The 24,767-nt window shown below is 46.5% G+C and overlaps 2 protein-coding genes across 4 annotated transcripts in view; one reads left to right on the top strand and one right to left on the bottom strand.

Moving 5' to 3' along the window:
• Gad1 (glutamate decarboxylase 1) overlaps positions 1 to 23,864 on the bottom strand; it is a 39,245-nt gene extending 15,381 nt beyond the window's left edge. Inside the window, exons 1-6 of one of the 2 annotated variants that reach the window (XM_047544144.1) lie at positions 23,538 to 23,864; positions 21,958 to 22,102; positions 18,589 to 18,651; positions 12,776 to 12,934; positions 11,281 to 11,523; positions 6,179 to 6,269 (exon numbers count right to left, since the gene is read on the bottom strand). In XM_047544144.1, coding sequence (XP_047400100.1) covers positions 6,179 to 6,269; positions 11,281 to 11,523; positions 12,776 to 12,934; positions 18,589 to 18,651; positions 21,958 to 22,039 — 638 coding nt within the window. In that variant the 5' untranslated portion in view covers positions 22,040 to 22,102; positions 23,538 to 23,864. Of the gene's footprint in view, positions 1 to 6,178; positions 6,270 to 11,280; positions 11,524 to 12,775; positions 12,935 to 18,588; positions 18,652 to 21,957; positions 22,277 to 23,537 lie in introns of those variants that run through there. The other variant, XM_047544145.1, reaches the window with a different exon arrangement.
• Positions 1,808 to 21,363, top strand: LOC124979661 (uncharacterized). 2 transcript variants are annotated; one of them, XM_047544155.1, is made up of 6 exons: positions 1,808 to 1,918; positions 16,371 to 16,487; positions 16,878 to 17,084; positions 18,785 to 18,870; positions 19,505 to 19,937; positions 21,188 to 21,363. In XM_047544155.1, exons 2-5 carry the CDS (start codon positions 16,403 to 16,405, stop codon positions 19,736 to 19,738), a joined length of 612 nt encoding a protein of 203 aa, XP_047400111.1. In that variant the 5' UTR covers positions 1,808 to 1,918; positions 16,371 to 16,402; the 3' UTR covers positions 19,739 to 19,937; positions 21,188 to 21,363. The 2 variants fall into 2 exon arrangements, with proteins under 2 accessions (XP_047400111.1, XP_047400112.1); XM_047544156.1 differs by lacking the exons at positions 1,808 to 1,918; positions 16,371 to 16,487 and having other exon boundaries at positions 16,524 to 17,084.
• Positions 23,865 to 24,767: the final 903 nt, after the last annotated feature.

Raw genomic sequence — 24,767 nt, 5'->3', positions numbered from 1 at the left:
GTGGGCTGGGCTTAGACCATCCTGCTGAAGAGAGATGCCTAGACTGACTGCCAAGTGATGTGGGGAGGCATTCTCACTGGTTAAGATGGACTAGTGACTAACACTAATGGGAATTCTTGCTTGTTTAATGATTTAGAAAATCTATTTGCAAGGACGAGATAACTCTTGCTGTACATGAGACACAGGTGAAGCTACTAAGCTTTAATCATCAAGGAAAAAGCAGTCACATTAATCACATGACAGAAGAGGACAAAAAGATCCAAGAGGATCCTCAGGAAATGTCTGTTGATAAAGAATTTTGTTTCCAAAAAGAACATGTCCATTTTCCTTGGGAGGCCCCTGGAAATTTAGGAAGAAGACCCTTGGGAAACGTATGTTCAGTTACCATCACCTCTGGAGGTCACAATCATGCTTTGGTTCTGCTCTGAGCCCCATCACCGTAGCAACCAACACTCCCTCATGTCTGATGGCCTGATAAAGGAAGAAGAAGAGAAGGATTCCTGGTTTAGGCTGTACTCCTGAGTGTACCAAGAGGCAAACTCATGATGTGCTTTTCTACCCATTCTTGAATAAATGTATTATCAATGATTCCATGGATTTTTGGAAAGTTGGAATGGCAAAAATATTTGCATGGTGAAGAGGTACTAGTGGCAAGTGTGTGTGCTAGAATCTTACAAAGCTCTTAGAAAGCTCTCTGGGATAAGGAGAGGAATGAATGAAATCATTGATTATAATATCAGGACCATATCAAGGACTGGATAAAAGCTGAGTTAGAATCAAGTTAGTGTTAGACAGCCAGGTGGAAACCACATGGGGAAGGGAGAAGGCACAGTACCAAAGACTAGGGGCTTGGTTCAGCTCTGTGCTTCATGATTGCATTCTACTTAGGCTCCAAGTTTGCATGAATCGTTCTTCCTACCTAAGACCAGTAACATGGCTATTAATCTCAGGATCAAGAAGGGCTCTCAAGTCAAGAAGGTTCTATCATGAGGCTATCTGATTTTATCTGTTTCAGTTTCCTGATTTTTGCCAGACAAAAGGTTCCTAAACAGTTCTTTCAGTTCTATTCAACCAATGCTTATGAAGTGACTATTTTCTGCTAGGCAATAGCCTATGCATGACAAAGATGTTATAGGACACCATTTCCAAACTTGAGGAAGAAGCTTACTAGGAGGAATTCGGCATCCGGCTTTTAACCTGAGGTGCCTCCTGTTTGACAGTTCCTGCCTAGGTCTGAAGGACCAATTATTCAAATAACACCAAACTTATCCTGGCTCATGAGCTTAATCTGACATTCTTCCTCTCCTATGAGCTGGGAGACTGTTCCATGGCTGTTGATCCACAGCTAAGCCTGATAAATGGGATAAGGTGGTGTTCCCTGTTCCTAACTCCACTTCTGATCCAGGCTTCCCATTCTAGGTCATGTTTATAATTGCAGTGGGGGAAGAGTGCCTGCACCCAAAGCCTTATAGAAGGTCTTGAAGTTTACCATAGAGCAGAAGTTCTTGACTTAATGGGGGTCACATACCCCTTTGGGCATCCTAGGAAAGCTAGGTCCCTATCTCTAGGTAAAAGGTTAGGATACGCATATGATTTTGTGTATAATTATCGGAAATTCCCCTCTTATACAATCTGTACCCCAGGTTAGGTAACCCTTCCTTAATTGACAGATGAGAGCAGATGAAATGAAGAGATCCAAGGCTAAATATGGATTTAGAAGAAGCTAGTCAGATGCTTAAGTCAGAGTTCAAGATCATTTTTCAGAATCAGAGAACAAGATACTAACCTACAAAATACTTTGGGCCATAACAGCATGAGAACATGGGACTGGAAGTAAGGATTTAAAACTGTAAGATGGGGACACTCACAGAGTAGCACTAAAGGAGAATTTTGAACCTTTCTAAATTCTGAGTGGGAGGTGAGTCAGCTCTTTTTTAGTGGTTCAACTCACCTTCCCAATGGGATTTATTCAGGACCAAGGCAAATTGATTGTCAAGGTTCTGTAGTTCCTTTGTAGCAGTCTGCTGGTTACTAACCATATCAGTTTTCCCTTTCTTCATTAAATTTTATTTAAGGTTGCAGTTCACCCAAATCAAAGATTATGTTTTCTGGCCTCCTTAGGTTTGCCCATGGGACTAAGTTCTGGTTAAACTGTGGCTGTGGGAAATGTTGCATGTGACTTTTGAGGTTTCTTAGTAGTAGGGAAATTGTTCCCTTTTTCCCTGCTTGCCTTTCTTTCCTCCTTACCTCCACCCTTCCCTTTCTCCCTTCCTTAATCCTTCACTCTCTCCTGCTTCCCTCCTTCCTGTGTTCGGTAACACAGAAGTGCTGGCTAAAGTTCCAGCTGTCAACGTGAACCCTAAGGTAACTTTGTGGATGAGGATATCTGGTGACTGTCAAAATGAAGACTTCTTTAAAGAAAGAAAGAAGTAATCTTCCACGGTGTTATAGTTTGATGTGTCCCCCAAAAGCTCATGTGTGAGACAATTCAAGAAAGTTCAGAGAAGTGATTGGGTTGTGAGAGTCTTAACTGTATCAGTGGATTAATCCCCTCACAGGCTTAACTGAGTGGTAACTGGAGGCGGGTGGGGTGGCTGGAGGAAGTGACTCATTGGGGGAGTGGCTATGGTGTATATATTTTATACCCAGAGAGTGGAGTCTCTCTCTTGCTGCTTCTTCTGCCACACTCTTCTGCCATAATGTTTTGCCTCATCTGAGCCCTGAGGAATGGAGCCTGCTGTCTATGGATTGAGTCCTCTGAAACTGTGAGTCCACAAATAAACTTTTCCTCCTCTACATTTGTTCTGGTCAGATCTTTTAGTCACAGCAGCAAAAAATCTGACTAAAACACAGGGTGACCCTCTATCTTGACATTCCTTAGATTCCTCACTCTACAGATATGGTGGGTACCACACCTTAAAAGGTAACATGTTTGAGGGGAGCTTAGTGAAACTGTTGTTCAGATTTGATGACAGACCAGAAAAAAAAAAAAAAAAAAAGAAAAAGAAATCCACAAGGCTGAAGGGAGGGGTCTCAAATGGCAACAGTGATCTGTGGGCCCTGCCTCTTCTAGGTGTGTGCACTGTATCTTGTATACACTGGGCATTGAGGACTTCAGGACCACTTTGTAGGATATACAAAATTTTCTGCTGAAGAAACTTAGGCTCAGAGAAATTCTATGCCTTGGGTTAAGATTTCACTTTGGCATGTTTCAGAGCCAAAAGTTCAAGTTGTTCACATCACAACTGCTCTTTTTGTGACAAATGAGAACTACTTGCTTCAGGCTCCTCTCTAACAGCCTGCCCAGTAGCAACTGATGACTGATAACTCCTATAGGAAATTTCTCCTATGTAACTTCTATGAAAATAAAGCACTAGATGCTTGAAATCATAACCTCATAGCAAAGGGTTGTGATAGAGCAGGCCATTAAGATTATATATTGCCATCAGGTGTTTGAGAGAGGCTGTCATTTAAACTTGGGGATTGCTCAACTTGCACATTTGTTCTTGGAGAACTTGTTTTGGAAGAAATGAAGTGTTCATGCCAAGGACAACTACTACACATTTGCAAAGTTTTCTTTGGATATTCACTGGGTCCTTGCATGGAAAAACAAATCTCAAAGCTACATGCACAAGCAGGTGTATAGGCACAAGCATAAATGTTCAAATATTCTTTCTTTGCTAAGAGGCACCTTATCCTTTGCTACTTGAATGAGGATATTGGACAGTTCTTTCAAAGGGACTATGCAGAGAAATATAGCAATTATTCTCTATCACCACTGCCCTCAAACTCAGGGCAGGGTTAAAAAAAAAAAAAGTGTATCACTAATTAAATCAAATCAAGCTCCATCAATGAAAGATCTTTTTGTCATTCTTCCTCAGATGAATTTTGAATGCTGTTCCTAGCTGGAGAAGGAATTGTCCCAAGGGAGCAAATGCTGCCTAAGCTCCTACAGGGCTGCCACATTTCACCATCTTCCAGGGGAACTGGCTTAGAACAATTTCTAGATAATAGTTATTACTTCTTCAGACAATGCCTTGTCTCCGAAACTGACAGAAACTATTTCACTGTTTTAAATAACCTTCTCTATCGATCTGCTGGAATCAGATCATATTTTATAAATACCTACTGTTCAGAAGAGTGGCAATTACTATGTGTCATTTAGTTCGACTGGCCTTGACCTCACATGACTGGGACTTATTTTAGTGTTTCATGACTGAACTGAGGTAAGAGAAAAGTAAGAAATTTTTGATTTTATGAACACAGACAAAAAATAATTTGTGGGATGTATCTGGTTGAAGGAGAGTCTTTTAGGAGAATATCTGGTCATAAATGGTTCAAAGAGTGAGTTCCTTTTATTTACCTTGAGAGTGGCTAGATGTATTGGGAAGCCATAGCTGAGTCTGCAGAATTCGTATTTAAAGATGCTGGATAAATTCAGTACCTTTATTACTATGGATACTTGAGCCTTAATGAATATGTACCTTACAATCTGCTTTTCTCATTTGTTTTCCAAAATTGTTGACTTAAAAAACAGTATTTTCTAATTTAAACTGTTGCTTAGTGTTAGATGCTATAATTAAGCATTCGCGCGGTTGTTTTTAAGTTATAATTAGTCTAATATGATGCCTGTGCTTGCTGGAATATTTTTATCCCCCAGATCATAAGACAGAAAAGATTGACAAGAGGAGTTTTGATTCAAGGACATCATCCCTGGCAAACTGTGTCTTTGACCTGAATTCCTTTCTGTCCCTTGAAGTCCCTTAGACATTCTGTGAAGTTACTCATGACTCATGGGCAGATAGCATGAAAATCATTTTCATTTTTCAATCAGTTGATTTTTTTATGCCTTTTAGTACTGAAGTCTTCACTTGTCACATTTATTTTACAAAACTTGTCAGAGTGTTTTAAATTAGCAAACAAAGCAGGAATTCTTAATTAATAGAAACTTTTCTTGACTGTAGTTTCAGTATTTTGAGTCTCAGCACTAGACAGCTTTGGAAGGCACATGAAAAATATATAATTTTAAAATGCCCACTTGGTTTTGTGGTCGGTCATAGTTTATTTAAGAAAAATGGAATACCTTGAACTTTAATAGCTTGCATTCTGTCTTGATAGCAAATGGAATTTCTCATTTTAAACGATTCCACTCTTTGACCTAAATTCATTTTTCAGAATTGATTCTACCATGAACTTAAAAAGTCAGAGGGGGGCTGAGGGTGCAGCTTAGTGATAGAGCACATGCTTAGCATACATGAGACCTTGGGCTTATTTCCCAGTGCCACACTAAACAAACAAACAAATAAATTTAAAAGTGGGTAATTAGTTTCTTAATATTTCCACATATTAACTAACACCCTTATACTTCTTCTACAGCTATTATCAAATTATTGTAAAAATTTGTTTCATTAGTTTCCCTTGGTTACATTAATGGAATGTGGTGCCATTGTCTGTCTGTATAGATTGTGATGGAACACTGTGATTAAGAGAAAAGAAAGGAGTCTCTAAGCTATGATGACCCTTCATTTCATTATCTCCAAAGAGGGCATATGTATGCAGAGGAAACTCTGCGGTGATTACAAGAAGGCTACCCAGGTAGTTCTTGCACCCCCAGGACCTCAAAGTCAGTTTCGTAATGTAAATTTGCAGGAATTTAGAAATAATGAAGCCTTTGTCTATATAAACCAGTATGGGGAAAATGTCAAATTCAGCAAAACAATTACTTATTTTGAAAGGAATACAAAGTGTATCAGTACCAACTGAATTTCATTTTAGAAATTTTAGTTAAGTAATATGTTGATCAGTTTGATTAGTGGCTTTATGGCAGCTTTAATTATGGAGGAAATATCACCTAAGTGATAAGGATCAATGAACGGGAAAAGGAAACCAAGCTCATACCCCAAAACACAACCTTTTAAGATATACCATTAAGAAGAATGGAGTCTACTAATGTGAAATTTCACACTCTATTTTGAAAGCTAGAATTACTATTTCTCATGACTGTGCTCTTATTCAATTAAAAAAAATCACTTTTAAATGAGGGTTGTGAAAAACCTAAAATATTTTAAGGGGAAAAATGACCAGGAATAAAACAGAACCACTGAAACTGAACTTTGAAAGCAATAAACCATAGTCATAGATCATGGTTGCTTATATGAAAAGAATATATGAGACTTACATATTGGTATTGGCAGTTGATGTCAGCCATTCACCAGCTAAACCAATGATATCTAATCCAGAGGAAAGTTGGTTGAAAAATCGAGGATGACCTAGAGAGATAACAGGCAAGCATCAAGGCAAACCCAGATTTTTCACTTCATTTTCAAAGCAAAAGGTCTGTCCTACTGTATCACATTGATGGGTTCTCATCCCAGTGGTCTAATAGGGCTACCCAAGGATACAGAGAAGGAAGGGCAGATTGACCCATTCTATACCGATATTAGATTAAGATCGACCCCAACTTATGTGCTTCTAAAGCATCATGCTTTTAAATTTTAAAAAAGTGACCATCATAAAACTAATCATGCTTTCTAATATTTTGTTTGTTGATATTCAGTTAAATTCCTCTGTCATGTTTATTTTTTAATTAGAGTATGTGATGGTCCTAACTTTTTTTTCACAACTTTTTCAAGTTTTAATTCAACATCCCAAGGATTTTAATTTCTAAATCAAACTCTGCTGATGGAGAAGAGTCTGTAGACATCAAAAAGGGTTCTTAACTCTTGGATTAAATGAAAGTTGGGGAAAGTACCTGCTCTGATGCTGACACTGAGGCCATCCCATCATTCTTTGGGTTTCTGGGACCAATATGACATCAAGTGCTGATGCATTTTGCCCATATATAGCCAGGTGCCTGTTAAACTAACTTGATTGCAGAGCTGACCTAGCATCTCCTCTGAGAAATGGGAAGATACGGTCTTCCTTTCCTTATTGATCTGCTAGTGCAATAATTGTTATTGATACCCAACTCTGAAGTCCTGTGTACCCACACTATGCTTTAACAGCCCTTGTCCTCAGAAGTTCAAGACTGTTGTCAAATTTTTGCCAACTTGACATTCACCAGAAATTCAACTTCATAACAGCAGGCTTGGCTTGGCTATCCCAGAGGAGTCAACACGACATATTATCTAGGGATGTGTGACGAACTGGTAGAAAGTTGCTGACGATTGTGTTTCCAGTGGAAATTGCCTTTGCCTCTGAAATAACTGTCAGAGAGTTAGTGCCCAAATGTTCCTAGTCTAACTCCCCTCCCTGAGATGGTCTGTTCTTTCTGAGCTGTGAGGGGGACTCATTCACAACATCTGAACTATGATTTCTTACATTAGAAGATACCAATCTCTGCATCTCAAGACCCTCAAAAAATAATACTGCTTTTTAGAAAAAATTAAAAAATCATAAATAGTAAAATAGTATATACATGGGGCAGGTCCCAGATGTTCACATAGACGTGTCTAAATGGTGTAAGCCATTGCATTTTACTCTACTCTGTTCAGTGCCAACGGAATCTATGAGATCTCCTGCACTATGAAGAATCTTGTTGAGGCAGGAGCAGTGGTGCACACCTACAATCCTGGAAGCTGAGGATCACAAGTTCAAAGCCAGTCTCAGAAACTTAGCAAGACCCTATCTCAAAATAAAAAAATCAAAAGGGATGGGGATATTGCTCAGTAGTTAAGTGCCCCTGGGTTCAATCCCTGGTGCCACCCTCCCCACTCCACAAAAAAGTTGTTGAAATCCATTAAAATATACGGTCTTCCTTTCCTTATTGATCTGCTAGCGCAATAATTGTTATTGATACCCAACTCTGAAGTCCTGTGTACCCACACTATGCTTTAACAGCCCTTGTCCTCAGAAGTTCAAGACTGTTGCCAAATTTTTGCCAACTTGACATTCATTTGCAAACTTTTAAACAACAAATGTTAAATCTTACATTTTAAACAGAACTGAAACATACATAGGTACTATCACACTTGGTCTGATAATGCATTAAAAGCACACATCATGGCAGAAGCAAAAGGTGGACAAAGACAGACTGACACAGAGTGAAACATTATCTTTTTTTCCATTCAAATATAAGGCACACAGAGTCCCCCCAAACCTTATTTTTAGTGTGTAGATAAAACCTATGCCTCCAAAATTTTCTACCATAATTTCTATCAAGCAAGAACCTCGTTTAGATTTCAATTTCCAACTCTCTGTATTCAATGAAAATAACTGATGACAGACAAGACACTGAGCAGCACAGGCTTAAGGTCAGGTAACGGAAAAAAAGAAAACGTTATTTTTTAAAGTGAAGTTTTTCAAATAAACTGCAAGTGAAAATAAAAGGGGTAGAGTAGGAAATCTATTGGGGAGACATATGAACCGACTGCAAGGTGAGGGACTTATTTAGATCTGATTCAAATGAATTAAAACAAAATAAATCATTTACAATATGGGTGAGACAATTGGAAATTTGAAAGGAACTGCAAATTGTGTGTGTATGTGTGTGTGTTTAGACAAAACAATGACACTGTCGGTTGTTTTCCCTTTAAAAAAATGAGTTTTGAAAGTGAATATGTATGGAAGCAATAATACTGAGGATTTGCTTTTGTATAATGTAGAAGAGGGGAAAGAAGTGAAGGAGGAACATGTGAAATAAAGTTGTCAGGAGTTGATAATAGTTAAAGCTGGGTGTTGATACATGGGGTTCATCATATGATTCTACTTTTGCTTAAGTTTAAAAAATTCCATAATAAGAAGGAAGAAGGAAGAACAACAACAACCATAAAAGAGATGTGGTATATTTACAAATCACTGAAGTAGCTACTGTGACTGAAGCCTCACTAGTACCTGTATCAATTCATGGAGAATCTATAGATGCTGGTTCCTTCTTTAAAGCAATCTTTTGTTAATCTGCAGAGAAATTTCCAAATGCTTTCATTATCCCTTCACTATTCATTTTTTTGGCTATTAATGTACCAATATCCTTAAAAATTTTTCTTTTCACTGTGTGTAGCTACCTGAAAGGTTTACCCTATTGCTTCTGTATCTAAATCAGAGACCAGCAACCTGCAGCTGTTTTGACAGGGTAGTAGCAGTATACCTCAGTGAGGGTCAACTCCCTGAGATGCAGCAGAAAGCTTTACATGGCTGGGAAGATAACGAATTCGGTAAATGCACACCTGCTTTCAGGGTAACAGAAATGGATGGCTGCAGACTAAATATCTAAGTGGATTCATTCGTTGAACTAATGACTGCTTTCTCTGACCATCTTCAGTTTTGAGATGATATGAGGTGCTATTATGATGAAATCATGTATTTTTCTTTTCTGGTTTTTAATGATAAAAATATGTAGTCCTCGTTTCTCTGAGAAAGTATGTATAAAGTGAACTGACAAAAGAAAAAAATAGACGACCAAAACAAATCAAGCTAAAACAAACACGGGGACTATTGACTTGTTTTAAATCTATTCAAATAACACTTCTTGTTCTCTGAGGACTAGGATAGCCATCAGACCAAGGTGAGATGTGGTTAAATCTACTAGAGCACTTTTCTTTAGCCATCAGACTTTCTCCATATAATTGAGTCTGGTTCACCCAGAAGTTATTTAGTGAAGCTACACTTATTCCAGTGGAATTGTCAGACTTCAAAAGCGATCTGGAATTCCTTATTTTAAAAAGCCTCTTTGGCCAGTCTCATTATTTCATTGTAGCACTTTGTTTTTGACATCCAATAGCCTTGCTCAGCTCTGTCTCCCCCAACCTCCCTAGTCTTGGCTTTAAATCTCTCTTCCTATGGCTAGGAAGGGTGAGAAGGAAAATAAAGGAAAAGGAAAGAGAAAGAAGTAAAAATAACAGTGGGCAGCCAGTTGTGGCCTTGGGGGTTCCTGATGTGATGGTGACTATGCTAAGGACTGCTAATTCCTGAAGATCTGTCTGTCCAAGGACTCAGGAAAGTCAGCTGCGGAGGGGAGAGAGTTATAAGGAGAAGAAACTACTGCTTCACTCCTGTGCTAAGAAACAGTTCAGAGAGAGGACTGAAATGTCCTTCAACCGGTGGAGAGTGGAAAGAAATGACTTCAGCCAGGATTGCTGATTGGAGAGGACCTTGTAAAATGAAAAGGAGGCAAGAGGACAACATTGAGGTCTCCTAGTTGGAAACAAGATTTGGTGACTTGGGGAATGTGAAGAGAGGGTAAGAGAGAGAGCCAGAGAGAGAGAGAGAGAGAGAGAGAGAGAGAGAGAGAGAGAGAGAGAGAGAGAGAGAGACTGACTTTTTGGCTAGCCAATAAAATGGGTAGAACTGTATCCCTCAAAAATATATGTTCAAATCCTAATCCCTTGTTCCTGCAAATTGTGACTTTGCTTAGAAATAGGGTCTTTGTGAGCAGAATCATAAAATGAGGTCATGCTGGATTAAAGTGGGCCCCCATCCCAAGACTGATATCCTTTTGAGAAAACTTTGGACAAATGTGCCCAGGGAGAAGACCATGTGAAGTTGAAGGCAGAGACTAGAGGGACGTATCTATGTCAAGGAACACCCACAACCACCAGAAGCTGGAGGAAGCAAGGATGGATTTTCTCTGAGAGCTTCAAAGAGATTATGGCCCCACTGACACCTTGATTTTGAACTTCTAGCCTCTAAAACTGTAAGAGAATAAGTTACTAATGTTTCCAATCACATAGTTGGTGGTAATTTGTAACAACAGCTCTAGGAAACTAATACAGAAAGGGAGGAAAACAGGCCTACTTCTCCAGTGTCAGTGACAGGTAAGCGTAGGTAAGATTTGTTAGAACGAAACTGGTGTGAAAATGGAGGCAGGAAGAGTAGGGGATGGGTCGCTCTGTTCTTTAGGTTCTGAATAGCTTGAACCCAAAATGAACTTGACCTATTACCATATATCTATCTTTTTAATTTATCTTTATAAGAAATAATGATGAGCTATTTCTTTTGGTACTGAGGATTAAACACAGGGGCGCTCAATCACTGAGCCACATCCCCAGCCCTTTTTATATTTTATTTATTCTGAATTGCATAGGGCCTTGCTAAGTTGCTGAGGCTGGCTTTGAACTTACAACCTCCATCTCCCTGCCTCAACCCCCTGAACCTCTGGGATTTCAGGTGTGTGCCACTGTAATGATGAGCTTTTGCCAGGGTTAATTTTATGGACTCTGAGCACTTTGCCCTTCTTTACCAGGGTGTGTTTCTCCTTCATCAGGAGTTTGCTATCCTCACAACCAGTCAGGGAGAGATGGTTGGAGGATTGCTTCTGTGTGTTTACCTGGCTCTTACCCTTACCTGTGCGAACTCCATACTTCAGGGTGTCTCTGCAATCGACCAGGATCTGCTCCAAGGACTCTGGGTGGTCAGAGAGCTCCAAGTTAAAGCCCTCCATGCCTTCCAGCAACTGGTGCGGGTGATGGAAGTCCAGCACCTTGGTGGAGCGATCAAAGGTCTTGCGGACATAGTTGAGGAGTATGTCCACCACTTCAAGTAGGAACTGCACGGTTTGCTCCTCCCCATTCTTAGCTGGAAGCAGATCTGAGGGGGAAGGCCAATGGGTGGTTATCACCTGCCTCATACCTGGGTTTCCTTGGCCCAGAGATTCCTAATGTCTGTCATGATATCCCAAAAGGTCCAATTTCATTCCAGGATGTGATACCCACTGATGTGATATCCCCAGAAGAAGGCATGTAAGCACCTACACAGAAATTCTCCATATACCTTATGGGAATTCATGGACTTTCTGCTCATTGGGCTGCTCGAACATGAACTGGGGTGCTTGAGAAGCAGTGAGCAACCTGCCCCTGCAGTTCTGCACTTGAGTCTGAATGTGCACTTGTGAGTAGTGTAACTGAAGATACTTCTGATGGGCCCTCCGGGGACCAAGTGTCCCTGTACATCTGATTTGGTGTTAATGATATGCTTGCTCTACTGATGGCAGAGGTTAAAACCTTTGTTGTTTGAGGATGAGGTCCCTCCTGAAGAGGGTGGCCCTTCATGTTGTCCTCAGTTAACTAGAACTGAAGGTGGAGCCTCAAGAAGGTGATAGAAGAGATCCCTGCTTTTCTCTTGACCTCAACCTCATCCTTTGGGGCCTAGTCAGGAGGGGAGGGTTGGGTGGGGACCTGCACTAAAGTCAGCCACAGCTCAAAAGCAGGCTGCCTGGCTACACATGGTGCACTGTGCCTACTCCTGGATTACTGCTGAGGTTTTAGTGAAGTCACTGTTCTGGTCTGGCTTCTGGAACCTTCTGGGGAGTTAATGGAAGCAGGTGGTGGTGGATTCATCTTTGAACTGCTCAAGAGAGATGGTGGAGCACCTCCTGAGAACAGCATTATGGGGGCACAGGAACTGGTAAAAAATCTACTTAAGGAAAGTGAGTTTTAGGTTTGCCCTTGGTTAAGAGGCCCAGTTGAATAACTTCCCACAGGGTGATAATTTTGGGGGGGCAATATTAGAGGATAAATGTTATTAAGGGAATCACTAGATTTTCTTAGATAAGATTCCTTTGGATTCTGAGATTTTATGAATCCATATTTATCTCTGCATGTGCCTTACAATTGGCTGTTTCATGGACTTCACTTGTCTACCTTCCAGAATGATGGGAACCTAGGCAGGAGGGACAGAGGGTGTCTATTATACTCCGATGTTGGAAAAGCAGTTTCATGAGAGCTTACAGACAATAATGACATTTCTTAGAAAAAAGAAATAACATTTCATGAAAAAGTCAAGACCCCAAATAAGGAATCTACTGGCTAGTGCTGGAGCCAAGAACCAGGGGAGGAACCACCTCGAGCAAACAGGTTGGAGAAGTCAGTCTCTGTGCGACGGAAGCGGGCATCCCGGTCACTGTTTTCGCAGGAAAGCAGGTTCTTGGAGGACTGCCTCTCCTTGAAGGCGCTCACGAGGCGACTCTTTTCTTCCAGGCTATTGGTCCTCTGCAAGAAACCTACGATACAAGACGCTGGGTCAGAGAGATTGGGAACTACCCAGGCACTGCTGGACTGGGTCCCCTCTTCAAGCAGGGCTCTCACTTCTGCCGTGAAGAAAAGCTGAGGATCTGTGTTTTACATGTAATGGTTCTGGCATGGCTAGCCTTCAGGCGGCAGGGAGGTAGGGGCAGTGCCAAGTGCCATCAGTGGCACAGACCCAGTCACGCAAGAGAGAAAATAGTAAGTGAGGGTCAGGCTCCTCTCTGAATGTGACAATGAACTCAGAATTAAGTCAACTGGACAGCTTCCACTCCAGTAACCAGCCTCAGGACGAGGTTTTGAGGGAAGGGACCCAATTCGACAGGATGCTGCCAGCACTGGGTTTACAGGCAACCAGGAGAGGAGAAGAGAGGAGAGGAAGGGAGAGGACTACAGGGGAGGAGGGTGAGATCCAGCAGAGGGAGGAGGAGGGTGAGGGCAGCAGAGGGAGGAGGGTGAGATCCTGCGGATCATGGAAGATGCTTTCCTTTGGTGCCAGGGAACCCTCACAGGGTTGAATATAAGTGTAATTTTTCTGATCCAAACCCACAGTGCAGCTTTTCTTATGCTACTGGTTGTGTGTTAAAGGTATTGTAGAAAAAGCCAAGAATGTTTAAAATCTTATGGGACTTGACATTTAATTTGTAAGTGTGTACTGGGCACCTGTTGTGGAAAAGCAGTTTGGTATACATTTAGGGTGGGAACTGATGAAATCCCCACCTTAGTCTGGCAGATGACTACCAATGTTGTGATCAAGATAGAAAGTCATCTGAGAACTCGACAGAGAGTTCTGAGTCCAGTGTGGATTCACAGCCTGTCACCTCTTCCCCCAGAGGCAGGAGAATAGCTCTCACTTGGTGTGAGCAGAGCAAACTGTAGCAGCAGCAAAGGGGAAGCAGGTTGCAACCTGGAATGTACTCCCCTCAGCTGCCCTCCAGGGCTCCTGCCTGCAAGCCCCATCTTTCCCACAACATCTCTTCCCCCAGCACACCCCAGCCTGAGCCCCCAAGGCATCACACTAAAAAGAGAGAGAAAGAGTTGAGCTTCTTGGTGACCCCAAAGCTGTCTTTGTGGATAGTAAGATCCTTGGGGAGTCACAGACATCATAGACAGGCTTGGAAGGAAGTCCCAGGAGGTGCAAAGGAAGAGATTCAATGGTGATGGGTGGAAGAGGGATGGGGAGCAGAGGCCATGGTGGTTAGAATCCTCCCACACAGGAGCTGGGGTCTATTTTTGGAGGGAAGAATAGGAAAGCAGAAGCACCATGCCTTTCCCTATACCTAGCACATTTTAAACTTATTACTAAGCCTCAAAGGACATCAGAAGCTGGGAGATACACTGTAATGGCACTGCATATGTAGATCTGAAGATGGGAGTTGTATCCTTTCCCTCTTCTCTTGTACTTTCTTCTTCTTCTAAACCCCCAGTATCCAGAACCAGGAGCCAGCACTCATTTTCTGGATGTAGGGTCACCTAGTTCCTGAACCCTGATACTGCTCTCCTTGTCCCAGAAAATGACCTTGGAATTTTCCAGAGTGGAGAGACCATATCCCAATGTGGGTGAGGTCCTGTCCAGGTGAAACCCACTCTGCAGTCTCCGATCTCTAGTTGGGCTTTTGACTCACTCCTGGAAAAATCTTAATTCTCCCCACCTCAAAACCCCTTTAGAAACCAGTGGCAGGGAACAGGGCCACAGTTGAGGTTTTTGGATATTGTCTCCAAAGATGGCTTTCACACACGGGCTTATTCGGAGATGTCCTGATAGGGTCGAATGATGACAATTATGATACTGTAAACCTGTATCCTACTCCTGGACTACACATTCGGGAATCCAAATTTTCTTTAGATCGCTTAATTATCTTGTGAAGAACACACTTACATTACATTATAATTTGTGTGAAACACCATTAACGTGCTAATGTAAACTTTTAATCTACTGTCCTTTCTTTCACTTTGTTTAGGAAGGCCTTGTTTTTCTAAAACACTGGGATCCTTTCTAAAATGTAGATTTCTCTAGGCCCCATGAGGTCCTGGGAGAAACTGCTTCTTCAAGGATGATGAGGTGGAGGGTGGTAGTGAGGTGGGGCCTTTGACAACTGTCCTGGCTAGCAAGGGGTCCTGGGAGCAGGGTTCCTGAGATGGGCAAGCTGTCCTTCCTCTCACCTTGCACTCAAACTGTGAATAACTGTCAACGAATTCTACATTTTGAGAGCAAACAGGAAAGTCAAGGACAGTCACCACCGAGAAGTTGTGTTTGTACAGGTCATAGTTGGCCTGACTTAAAGGGAGAACAGTATGGCCCTGGGAGGACTCTACCTGTGGGCCTTGTACTTGGGGTGGGGTAGGGAGTGTTCCTGCTACTGGTTCCTCACCCTGCTCCCCAACCCCCAGGCCTGGGGGATGGTTTGGAGCAATGAGCTGTGTGGAATCAGAGAGCACTTGGCTCCCTCCGGTTTTTCCAAGTGAGGCCCCCGAGCTGTGCACAGTATAAGGATTCATAGGCAACAGGGGATGTTGGATGTGGGATGAAGCCCCCAGCACATTCTCTGCTCACGAAGCTTACTTTCACGAAGCTTAGAATTACTTTTACTTAGAGGAAGGGGCTCTTTTTCTGATTTTTTGAATGGGCTAACAGCACACTGCCAGATCTCCCACTTCTTTTCAAGAGAAACCAAAATACAGAATACTTGAGATCTCTTTAATTTTAAAAGTTGAGGACTAATACACAGTGGCTCAGGGGCTCTAATTGGCAGTAAGTTTGAGATCTCTGCATAGACTAATGATGAAGCCCAAGGACATGCTGGGGAGTGAGCAGAGGGCCAGAACTCAGGGATCCCTGAGACTCATTCTATTCAGGTCACACCACTAGGCCTGGAGCCCCTATCCAACTCTTAGCAAGACCCTGGGTTTCTTCTGTCTGATTACTTTCCCAGGGGAATTCTGCTTCCAGAACTCAGGGTACCACCAGTAGCACCCAGGGTCTTCTGTTCAGCTTCCTGGGTTGAGGGGAAGGAGGACTGGAGAGCAGGTAGGGGCTAACTCTCAGCCAGGCACTGAGGATGCAGTGGAGGTCACCCAGGGCAACGGGCAGGGAAGAAACTGGGGAGAGAACCATTAGTCCCTCTGCTATCTAAAGGTGAAAGTCAAACTAACCTTGATGACAGGTTAAGAGGGCACCTCTGGTACATGAAGGCCTGGTAAAAGAAGTGTGTGTGTGGCAGTGTAGGAGGTGAGACGGGATGGGGGTGGGGTCGTTGTGGTGGTGGAAAAGGGGCTGTGAATCCAGGACCCAAACAGACTGCATTCTGGGACTGGGGATGTGGCTCAGTGGTAGAGAGCTAGCCTAGCACGTACAAAAACCCGAGGGGTGTATGTCTTGGGGGTGGCAGGAAGACTGCATTTTGCTTCTCCTAGATTAAAACAGAAAACCAGAGTTGGCTCAATGTATGGAAACTAAGTCGACCTTACAAATTAAACCAAAAGGGAGTCTTCTAGCTTGTGGCCTCCAAACGCACAGCATTCTAGCAGAAGGTAATTTTCCCTCAACAGACTACCCTGTCCTTCCCTTGCCTCCTGGCACTCAGGTTGCAAATTTCCTGAAATTAGTGTGAGTGTGGGGTGTGGGGTAGGGTAAGAAACAGGGAAGAAACTCTCTGAGGATGATAGCCCTCAAATGCTCAAGAGTGTTCTCCCTCATGGCATTGACTGGCATCAGGGGAGGGGAAGTTGATGACAACTTAGGGCCCCCTATTCCTAGACTAAAGGAAGCTTAACTCTGTCCAGCTCCTTTACCCTTTCAGGGCATAGGGTATGCCCTCAAAAGGGAGCTTAGAATTTTTCTTCCTCCTACCCCACCTCCCCGAGAAGCATAGGAGACAGCAGCGGAGGCAGGATGCCTAGGGATGAGGGCTGCCCCTTCAGTTCCAGCAGTTCCAGAACCACAGGAAAGACAGCCTTCACCCGGAGCCTCCCCCTACCCAATCCTCCAATCCTCCGCTGGAGAGGCTCCCTCGGTTCTGCTTGCCGGGCTACGTAACAATGACAGCTGCAGGAGCCAGCTCCACAGCCGGCCACCGAAAGGACCTGGAGCGAAACGCGCTATTAAGCCCAGAATGGCAGTGGAGTCGGGTAAGGGTGGAGAGGAGGGGGCTATTAATAGAACAAAGCTCCAGGCCCGTGGCTGCCCCAATGCTGAGATGCTGCCCTGGCTTGCCACCAGGAGTGGGCCAAACCCCTAGGCAGCCCTGAAGCAGGGTTGAATTTTTCCTGGAAAATGGCTGCGTCTAGGAATTGAGTTCCTTTTCTTCCCCTTAAATGTTGGGCCCCGGGATCTGGGGGACAGAGTCCCAGAAACAGGGAGGGGGCGCGGCTAAGCGAGAATGGATAGCATTTCCAAAAGCTGCTACATAACCCCTCTCTGTTCCGAATCCTAACTGCCACCCCTCTCAGAACCAGGTACCCAAGGAAGCCGGGAAGATCAGGTCCAGACAGCACCGGCTGACCGACGGGCTTGTGGGTCTGGTGGGGCAGGCGTGCCCTGTGCCTGCTCTGCAGCTATCTCCGGCGCTCAGCAGCTGACGAATGGCTCTTTAATAAGCCCCTCGTTAATCTTCCCCCGCCTCTCCACCCCCTGCCCGGGGACATTCGTATTTTCTAATCCGATAAGGCTGGAGAATTTTAGACGGTGAAATGTAGCAAGGAAACCGAGTCCTCATTGTTCAGCCGGAGCCGCTCAGCTGTGTCCCTTCGAACAAATCTCCTTTTTTCCCTTAAAAAAAATTACATCCCTTGGGCGTTTTCATTTCAGACCCCCACGTCTCCGACAGCGGTTCTTTTTCCTCGCCAGCTCCTGGATCTATTTTCCTTCCTCTTCGGCAAATTTTGTCAGACAACACCCTGTCCTCCCCGCCTGTGGGCTCCCGACCTCGCCTGTCCCTTTTCCCTTCCTTCCTGGCAAACCCTCTGGCCTGCGGCGCTTCTGGCACCTCCCCTGGGCAGGCCACCGACAGCTGCAAGCAATACTTTCCTTTAGCCTCCAAGTCCCAAAGAACGAAATCTGAATCCATTATTACATCTCTGGGCAAAAACTTCAAGGTGGAAATGCCACTTTCGATGCCCCCAGACCCCGGGATGATTGGTGGAGGGTGGATGGGCAATGATGAAGGGGAGGAGTACTAGGCAGCGGCAGCCTTAGGCAGATACTGTGCTTTTGGTTTGGTCCCCAGGAAAGACGGGTCAGTTCACCTTTTCTAGAAGACCTTCCAGACTCCTGGGCAGAGTGCACCCACCAGGCGATCCTGGTGCAGGGCTGGGAGAACGAGGCTGCCACGTGGGGGCGCTGTGTTCCATTTTCCTCACCTACTCCCGAGCCCCAGCGTTCCTTCTAGCAGGTCTCAGGGAGCGGGGACCCCAAAGGAAAAGGCCCCTCAGATCGGGTTAGGGGAGGGAAAAGAAGGGTCAGAACCTCAAAGAAAGTGTCTTCCCTGGACATCGGGACTGTAATTACATTAGATAACTAGACTTAGGGGTCAGGATCCCCTCTGCGTGAGTCTGATTCTTCCAAACCTACATTGCCTGCGCGCCGCGCCTCCCCGCCCTGATCCGCCAAGCTTCAGCCGGCCCTTTCGCTTACCGCAGATCTTCAGTCCCAGTTTTCTGGTGCATCCATGGGCCACGCCACACCAGGTGTCATACGCTAGGAGAGAGAGAGCCAGACAGATGTCATTAGAAGGCCTGGACCGCCAGAACCTGGGTAGAGGGCAAAGTTTTTCACGGGGGTGGGGAAGGTCTTCAGCGCTCCTGGTTAAAAGCTTTCTTTTTTCTGAAAGATGCTAGAAGCCAGATCTGTGGGCAGACAGGTGGACTCTTGCTCTCCGGAATCCTAATCACACTCCCTTCCTGCTGTTGGCTTCAGGTACACAACGGTGTTTCTGTAAGGCGGGGCTCAGGGATTCCCCAAGCGATCCACACCCGACAGACGCCAAGATTGGGTCGGGGTGGGTTGGAGGCTGGCCCCTCATGTGCCAAGGGCCAGAAGGGCCAGGTCCCCCCGCTCGAGTTGCCCAGCCCCCACAGGCCTAGTTCCCTGGTCTCGGCCGGCAGACTCGAAGGGCGACCACAGCAGCACAGAAAGGGAACACAGAGGCATCTGGGACCGAAACGTCTCATAATTTCTTGGCGGGTCTCCAGCCGAGTGGCAGCTTAAAATAAACTGGCATGAAATGGGGTCGCGGAAGAGTTCAGGAATTAATTGGGTGAAAAATAGTATTTGACTAGATGATCGTGCTCGCATGGCTGCTCTTCAGTCAGACTGGGGAGTCAGCAAGACAATAGTGCGCATGGGGTCTTCGTCCCAGTCCCTCTTCCCACCCCGACCCTCATTAACCCTTCCCTTGGACACCTAGGCTCTGGAGCAGGCGAAGGCTAATAGAATCAGGTACCTTTCCTCTGGGTCTGAACCGCCCACCAAGGGGATACGGAATTTTCCTTCTTTACCTAGCCGTCCTCAAACCCCTCTGGGTTTACCTGCCTTCGCGGTTAATTTCCAGCAAGGAGAGAAAATGCTAGTGCCATGGGTCCAGCGTGAAATCTCCGATTCCTCAAAGCAAGGCGCCTCCAGTCCCTCCCATCCCCCAGCCCACCTCAGCCCGAGCCCCAGCCTCCAGCCGGCGCGAGTGTTGGCTGCGATAAGCAGAGTGACATCCATTAAAGCCGAGGCACAACACAGACCGAGTGGGGAGAAAAAACGGCCTGATGTCCGGGAGACAACATGTCACGGATGAAATTCCACTGACAGGAGATCGGTTGGAAAGCAAAACCCAAACAATAATACGCGAGGCGTAAAGAACTATTTCCACCGGATAAAGCGCTTTCATTTTAAACATCATCGCATCTTAACCTCAAAACAACCCTTTGAAACAGACAGGTGGAGTGTTGATCTAAGACTCATTTGACAAAGAAAAACATTGCAGCTCGGAGAGGGTAAGTGAGTTTTCCAAGGTCGTTCAGCTGTAGGCTGGAGTTCAAATACATTGCATTGCCTTTCAGAATTGGGGGATTACCACGAAAGAAAGGAAAATAGGCGGAAAGAGGGAGCCGGGCTGGAGGGCCCCTTTACTTTAGCGGAAGTGGGGAAGACCAAGTGGTTGAGGGCAAGGAGGGCTCCTTGCCTGCCCAGGGGTTGCTGGAAGGAGAGGGTAAGAGGTTGTATAGGTGGAGCAAGGGCATCTCCCAGGAGACCTTGAAGAGACAGAGAAGTGGAACCAGCTGGGGGCTAGGGTGTGTCTGAAAGAGGATTAAAGTGGAACAGAGTGTGGGGCCTGCCAGAGCATTCTGGGGTTCTGACACAGCTAGATTGTAAGTAGGGGATATTACTGGGACAGGAGCTTTTTGCTCTTCCCAGGTGGGGTCCTCGGCTCTCTTGCCTCCACCTCAGTAGCTTTCAGGGGTGCCAGGCTACGTGTGACTCAGGTCATTACCTCTGCTGGGTCTTGCACCTGGAGCTGGGCACAGTGACCCTCCGATGGGAAGTAGGGGCAGGGCATACGGTGGATGAATTCAAGGGCCTCCTAAACCGGCTGGACAGAAAAAGGGGGGCCAGGTGTGGGGAAGATCAGTAAAGAAATCTCTCAAGGCCAAAGCAACAGACAAAAGGCCCTGAACCTCACCTTCCTCTGGGCCTGCTCTGGTCAGTTATGCTGTCTCTGCTTGGCTCACATGCCACCAGGGCTGGCGGCTCTCCCAAGCCCCTCTTTGTTGTGTGGGTAATTGAAGCCCGCCTGGGTGGTGGGAAGAGGAAAATGGAACACAGCCTGAGGACTTAAAACAAGGCTTCCGGCCCAGGAGCCAGAGCAGTGCCAAAGGGTCCTTAGAGAGGGGGCTTTCCCAATAATGCCTCCCACCTTCCTTGATGACAATTATTTTCTCAAGCTTACAGAAAGTGCCATTAAAGCCCAGCAATAAGTACTTCTAACCACACTGTCCTCCCTGAGCCTCTCCTGAATAGAAATTCTGGGGTGATTACTGTCTGAAGCAGATAATTTGGGAGGGTGGGTGGGATGAGGAGACACTTTATTCTAATATGGAAAAACAATCCCTCATTCCCACACCTCCACATAGAAAATCTGAATTAAAGAGAGATTCTGCAAATGGTTGAAGAACGGTAGAGCTTAGGGTAGGGAAGCATAAATCCCACCCCTCTTAATCTGTTTCCCCCATTTCCCCTTCTCCAGGATTTGCCACCTGCTGACAGTTATCTCGGGAGAAAGGAGAGAGATGTTCTGTCTTCCCGCCCTGGAAAACCTTTTTGCTTCCTCCAGTTGCGTACCTCTTGCCACTCAGGATGTTGCTCAACACCCGCTCCCCACCCTTTTTTGTCTCTGAGATGTAATTAAGTGTAGGAAATGTCGAGGTTCAGTCTCAAACAGTTTTATGCACCTTTCCCGCCCCTGGCTTTTCCTTCACTCGTCAAAAGCTCCACGCAAATTTGGAGCAATTAGGGACCCTGAGTTTTCTAAAAGCTGCAATTAACGTCGAAATTTCCTCTGATTATAGACTTTGAGCACAGCGCAGGGGGAAAGGAGGAGGAGGAGGTCAGATCTTAGCTTAACGAAAGCCCGAAACAGAAAAACTCTATTCCCGCTAGGACATCGGCTCCTCACACTGCCCTCTGCTCTGACCCCTGTTGTCCCACCAAGCAAAGAAATTACACAACACAACAAAAACAGCACTCTCCTGGAGCGCCCCTAACCCAATGAGAAGCCCCTAAGGACCGCGGCCGCTAGAACCCTGTGGGGTTCTCACTCTTCGATGCTCTGGGGGTAACCTAGCGTCCCTGACAGTCAAATGACCTCTGGCAGGAACGTGGGCCAGGGCCCCATTTGTTTCCCAGCCTCCATCATCTCCGAGCTCCCCTTTCCCTTTCCGTCCGCTCATCTGCCGACGTCCCAGCGCCCCCATCTTTCCTGCAGACCATTTTATAGGAAACTGGGGCAGGACCTACTTGTGGGGCGCAGGTTGGTGGTATTGGGATCCGTTCCCGCGTTCGAGGAGGTTGCGGACGAAGAAGGGGTGGAAGACGCCATCAGCTCGGTTGTCCCGGGGCCTCTACTGTCTGGGATCCTCGGTGGACCGGGCTGGAGAATAGGCTGTAAAGAGATGCGAAAGCTGTGTGGCGAGGGCTTCTGGAGTCCTGCGTACTGGTGGCGACAGAGCGGCCGGGGTGGGGGGTGTGTGCGTGTGCAGACACTCCCCTTGAAGTCTCGGCGCGGGAGGGAGCAGGGAGAGGAAAGGCAGCGAGCTGGCTGGGTCGGAGTGCACGGTTGGTGAGCAGCGGAGGGGACGTGAGCGCTAGCTCAGGGACTCCGGCGCAGAGAACGTAGCCCAGGGAGGCTCTCCAGTCTGGCGGCGCAGCGGGGCGACCTGGAGTGTCCCTCTGAGACGAGGGGGGCCCAAGGCTAGTGCAGGACGCGGGGTTGTAAGGGACTGGGCTAGGAGCACAAGAGAGCGCTCAGTGAGCGATTTTCCAGTCAAGCCGCGACAAGCCCCATTGGGCTCTAGGCAGCCGGCGTGCAGGAAGGCGGGGGGTGGCGGGGCGCACGGGGCGGGCACGTCTGGTTCAGTGTCTGGTTCTCGTTGTTGTGTCTGGCTAATTCCCTGGAAAGGAGAGCCTAACTGCTCCGGAGACCCGGGACTTTGGTGAGATAAGGTGAGAGGGAAAAAAAATTCTTATCTTTACGCTTCTCCCTCGGACGTGGCCGGGTGAGAAACAAGTCACCTTGCACTCCAAACAGCCAGAAAGCGGAGGGTCGGAACCTCGCTCGCTCGTCTGCTTCTTATTCCACCGGGTTTTGAGCCATCTTGAAGCCTAGGGCGAGGCTCTGTCCCAGTTTCTGTGTTTCTCCTTTACCTACCCCCCACCCCCCCAGAGTTCTCAGTACAGAACCCGAGAGGGTGGGGGAAACGAATGTCACCCGGGAAAAGAACTTGCGCCTAAAGCGCAAGAGGCGGCGGACGAAGATCAGTATGTAGCGTCCCCGCCTGGAGCACCGCGCTGGCGCGATGGAGTCCAAAGGCTCCGGGACAGAGAGAGTGCGGGCTAATCTGGATAGATCAAAGATCCCTCAGAGAAGGGCACACTAACCACCACCTCCGCACCCTCTTTCCGGCCCTACACAGCCCCCTGAGCGCGCTTTCACAGCAACGCGGGCGCAGTTGGAACGCGGCTGCTGGGGAAGTAACAGGTTATCGCTCTTAGTCGCACCTTCTGTTGTTGCTATCCAGGTGCCCTTTCAAGAGACTGGAGCTCGCAGCCTGGAAGCGCAAGGGAAAATCGCTCTCCTTCTACTTCAGCGCGAACCTAAGCCTCTGTGTCACCTCGGGGCACGAAACGGCGGGCAAGGATAGGAAGAGCGCTCAAGGCAGAAGTCCTTGCGCCGCGCACCAGGGACTGGAGCAGACGGGAAGTACTCGGCTCCGGAAGGTGGGTGGTGGGCGCCGGGGGTAGAGGTTGATGAGAAGCTGTTCAGCAGAACAGCGGGAGCTGGGGCACCTGGAAGTTCCAGCGCTTGTATGTTTACCCACCTCGGCTCGGCGACTGCTAGCCGGACGCTCCTACTGCTCCTCTGCGCAGCGTGTTAAGAATCTACCAGACTCTGCTTCGCTCTGCTACAGGCGTATATGCCCGGCGTCACCTCCAGCTGCTAACTCGCTTTTGCTACGCCTGTCCAGCACGCTAGCCCCTGGAGGAGAAGAGAAAGATCCGAAGAGGTGGCTCTCGGCTTTGGGGGAGGCGGGGGCGGAGTGGGGAGGCGGGGACCCGCTCCGCGGGGGAATCACGAGGCTGCCGTTCGCGGGGGCAGCTCGTCGGCAGAGCGGCGGGGCTCCTTTGCAGGTGCCCGACCGCCTCTGGAGCTTTATAGGGCGATTATAAATCCAGCTCACGATTTTGCACCCAAAAAGAAAAAAAAAAAAAAAAAAAAAAAAAAAGGAAAAAAGGTCCTATGAGTAATCCAAACGTATTCAGCACGCTCTATTTTTTGAAATAGGCAGTGGGAGAGGAGGGAAAAGATAATTCCTACGACGATTTCTGCCTTGCTGAGCGTTCCTTCTTTCTTCCCTTCCTTTTCCTCCCCCTTATATCTCAGAGGAGACAAGTGGCTTTCCCCCAATCTCTTTCCGCGTGATTCCCCCAGATCTGAGGCCACAAAATGCTTCCTCGAGCAAAATCGCTCTGGGTGGGTGTCCTCGCAGGCTCTCTGCTGTGCCAGACAGAGATGAGGGGGGCCACTCAGATCATGGAGGAGTTTCCATCTCATTCCAGTTTCCTAATCCATCTTGAGGCAGCCCAAATTACCTCATCTGGAAAAGGGTCCCATTTCCCATTCTGTATACGCTCACTCCCTTGGCTAAGGGAAAAGAAATCCTCCTGATGGATCGTGTCTGAAGGTTAATAACACGCACGAGTGCCGCTCCACACGCTGGGGGAACCCCCGCACAGAGGTGGCCCAGGAGGGATTGGCCGGCCCTCCTTCCCCTGACTCACTCCCCTCACTCCCCTTCGATTTCACGCCCTTTAAAGGTTCTGCCTTTTCAGTATTTAAGCACATTTAATGACTTGGCTGCCTTGGGTCAAGTCCCTCACCGTAAAAAGGCGTTGACCCTAAAATCCCACCAGAGGGCGCCAAGCGTCCAAAGACAGAGTCCCTGCGCTCTCCCGGCCTTTCCTCCCGCTTCTCTGCCGACACCTGGAGAGGTTGACCAGGCTCGGTAACTTGTCAGCTTCTTCAAGCCTTCTCTTAGCCACCCTCCTTG

The sequence above is a fragment of the Sciurus carolinensis genome, chromosome 3 (genome assembly GCF_902686445.1).
Source record: "Sciurus carolinensis chromosome 3, mSciCar1.2, whole genome shotgun sequence".
In the NCBI taxonomy this organism is placed as follows: domain Eukaryota; kingdom Metazoa; phylum Chordata; class Mammalia; order Rodentia; family Sciuridae; genus Sciurus; species Sciurus carolinensis.
Note: the sequence above shows the minus strand (reverse complement) of the source record. Positions and strands in the feature narration are given on the sequence as shown.